The sequence below is a fragment of the Trichinella spiralis genome (genome assembly GCF_000181795.1).
Source record: "Trichinella spiralis strain ISS 195 chromosome Unknown Scfld6, whole genome shotgun sequence".
Lineage (NCBI taxonomy): Eukaryota > Metazoa > Nematoda > Enoplea > Trichinellida > Trichinellidae > Trichinella > Trichinella spiralis.
Window position 1 is genome coordinate 5,316,842 of NW_003526945.1, and position 1,133 is coordinate 5,317,974.

Below are 1,133 nucleotides of genomic sequence, written 5' to 3' on the forward strand. Positions count from 1 at the left end.
GTAATTGAACTTTGTGATAAAGTGAGGACAGTTTTGATTTAATATCATCATTACAGGTTTAAAGAATGGAGTAAAGAAAATGTGAAAACACGGACGACAGGAGGCAGAACAATAGAAAACAAGAGGTAAATCCGATTTATTGTAGATCTGTGAAGCAGGGCTAAGGATACTTCGAAAGGGTGAAGTTATTCCTTAGTTTAATGAAATTACCCGAATTTGTAGTATGTAATATATAAGTAAGATAGTTTTCACTGTAAAACCGCACTTTTTGTTTTTCATATTAAGTTAAGATTACGTAAGACTTCTTCTTTAGAGCAGCATCAGAGACATTTGGTAAATAACATTTTTTTGTTTCATTAACTTTGTTTGTCAGCATACGCAGCCAATGTGCTTATAATTTAGTGAACAGATTTTGCGATGAGTTCCATTTATGTAGGTCATTTTTGAATTTTCAAATGTGAATTTCAGACATGCAGAGGCGTGTTTTGACTAAGTCAACTTTTGTTTGTTATGGCATTCTATCGTATAGTTTATATTGTGACTGAATTTTAAATGTCAAGGTCATTTCTGAATTTTTAAACAGTCCACAATGGTTGACTTTAATTGTGCATTCCAACTCCCTTTTCAAGTAAATTGAAATGAGTTTCATCTAATGCTTTTCATTCGCTAGATAAGCGGTTCGCTGTGCTTGAGATTTCAATTTTCCTAATTTCATAGCGTTCGATTAGAATTAATTCCTCGTCCAGAAAATTTTCCAATCAGCTCAAACCGGTTTCTAGCGCTACAGTATGCAAATGAGGATCGCTTGAAAATTGCTTTATCATCAATCAGTAATGGTGCGCTTGTTTGTTTGACTTGCGTGGCAAGTAGCGGCATCGCCAAGCGTCAAACGCAGGCGTTAGGTAGCTACTGAAGTCGGTTTTTAATCGTTGAAAGTACTTACTTTTTTTTCGAAACTCTCCATGTACAATCATTTTGTTAACGTTATGCTTAATTGAAAATCAGTTACTTCTTTTATTTGAAAATTCTTTGTTCAATTTTTTAATTCCACTGTGTAATAAAGTGCGAAAAGTTTTGATTTAACATTTACCATTTTTACAGATATGATCAATGAAGAAAAGAAGAAGTGAAAA

The 1,133-nt window shown here is 33.2% G+C and overlaps 1 protein-coding gene across 1 annotated transcript; it reads left to right on the forward strand.

Annotated features, from left to right (window-relative positions):
• Window positions 1-64: 64 nt before the first annotated feature.
• Window positions 65-1,130, forward strand: Tsp_12114 (conserved hypothetical protein; the record flags this gene model as incomplete). The annotated part of the gene is made up of 5 exons (XM_003374184.1): window positions 65-125; window positions 291-333; window positions 469-482; window positions 718-902; window positions 1,102-1,130. Coding segments are annotated over 5 exons (332 nt in total), but the record flags the coding sequence as incomplete, so codon positions are not given.
• Between the last annotated feature and the right edge of the window lie 3 nt (window positions 1,131-1,133).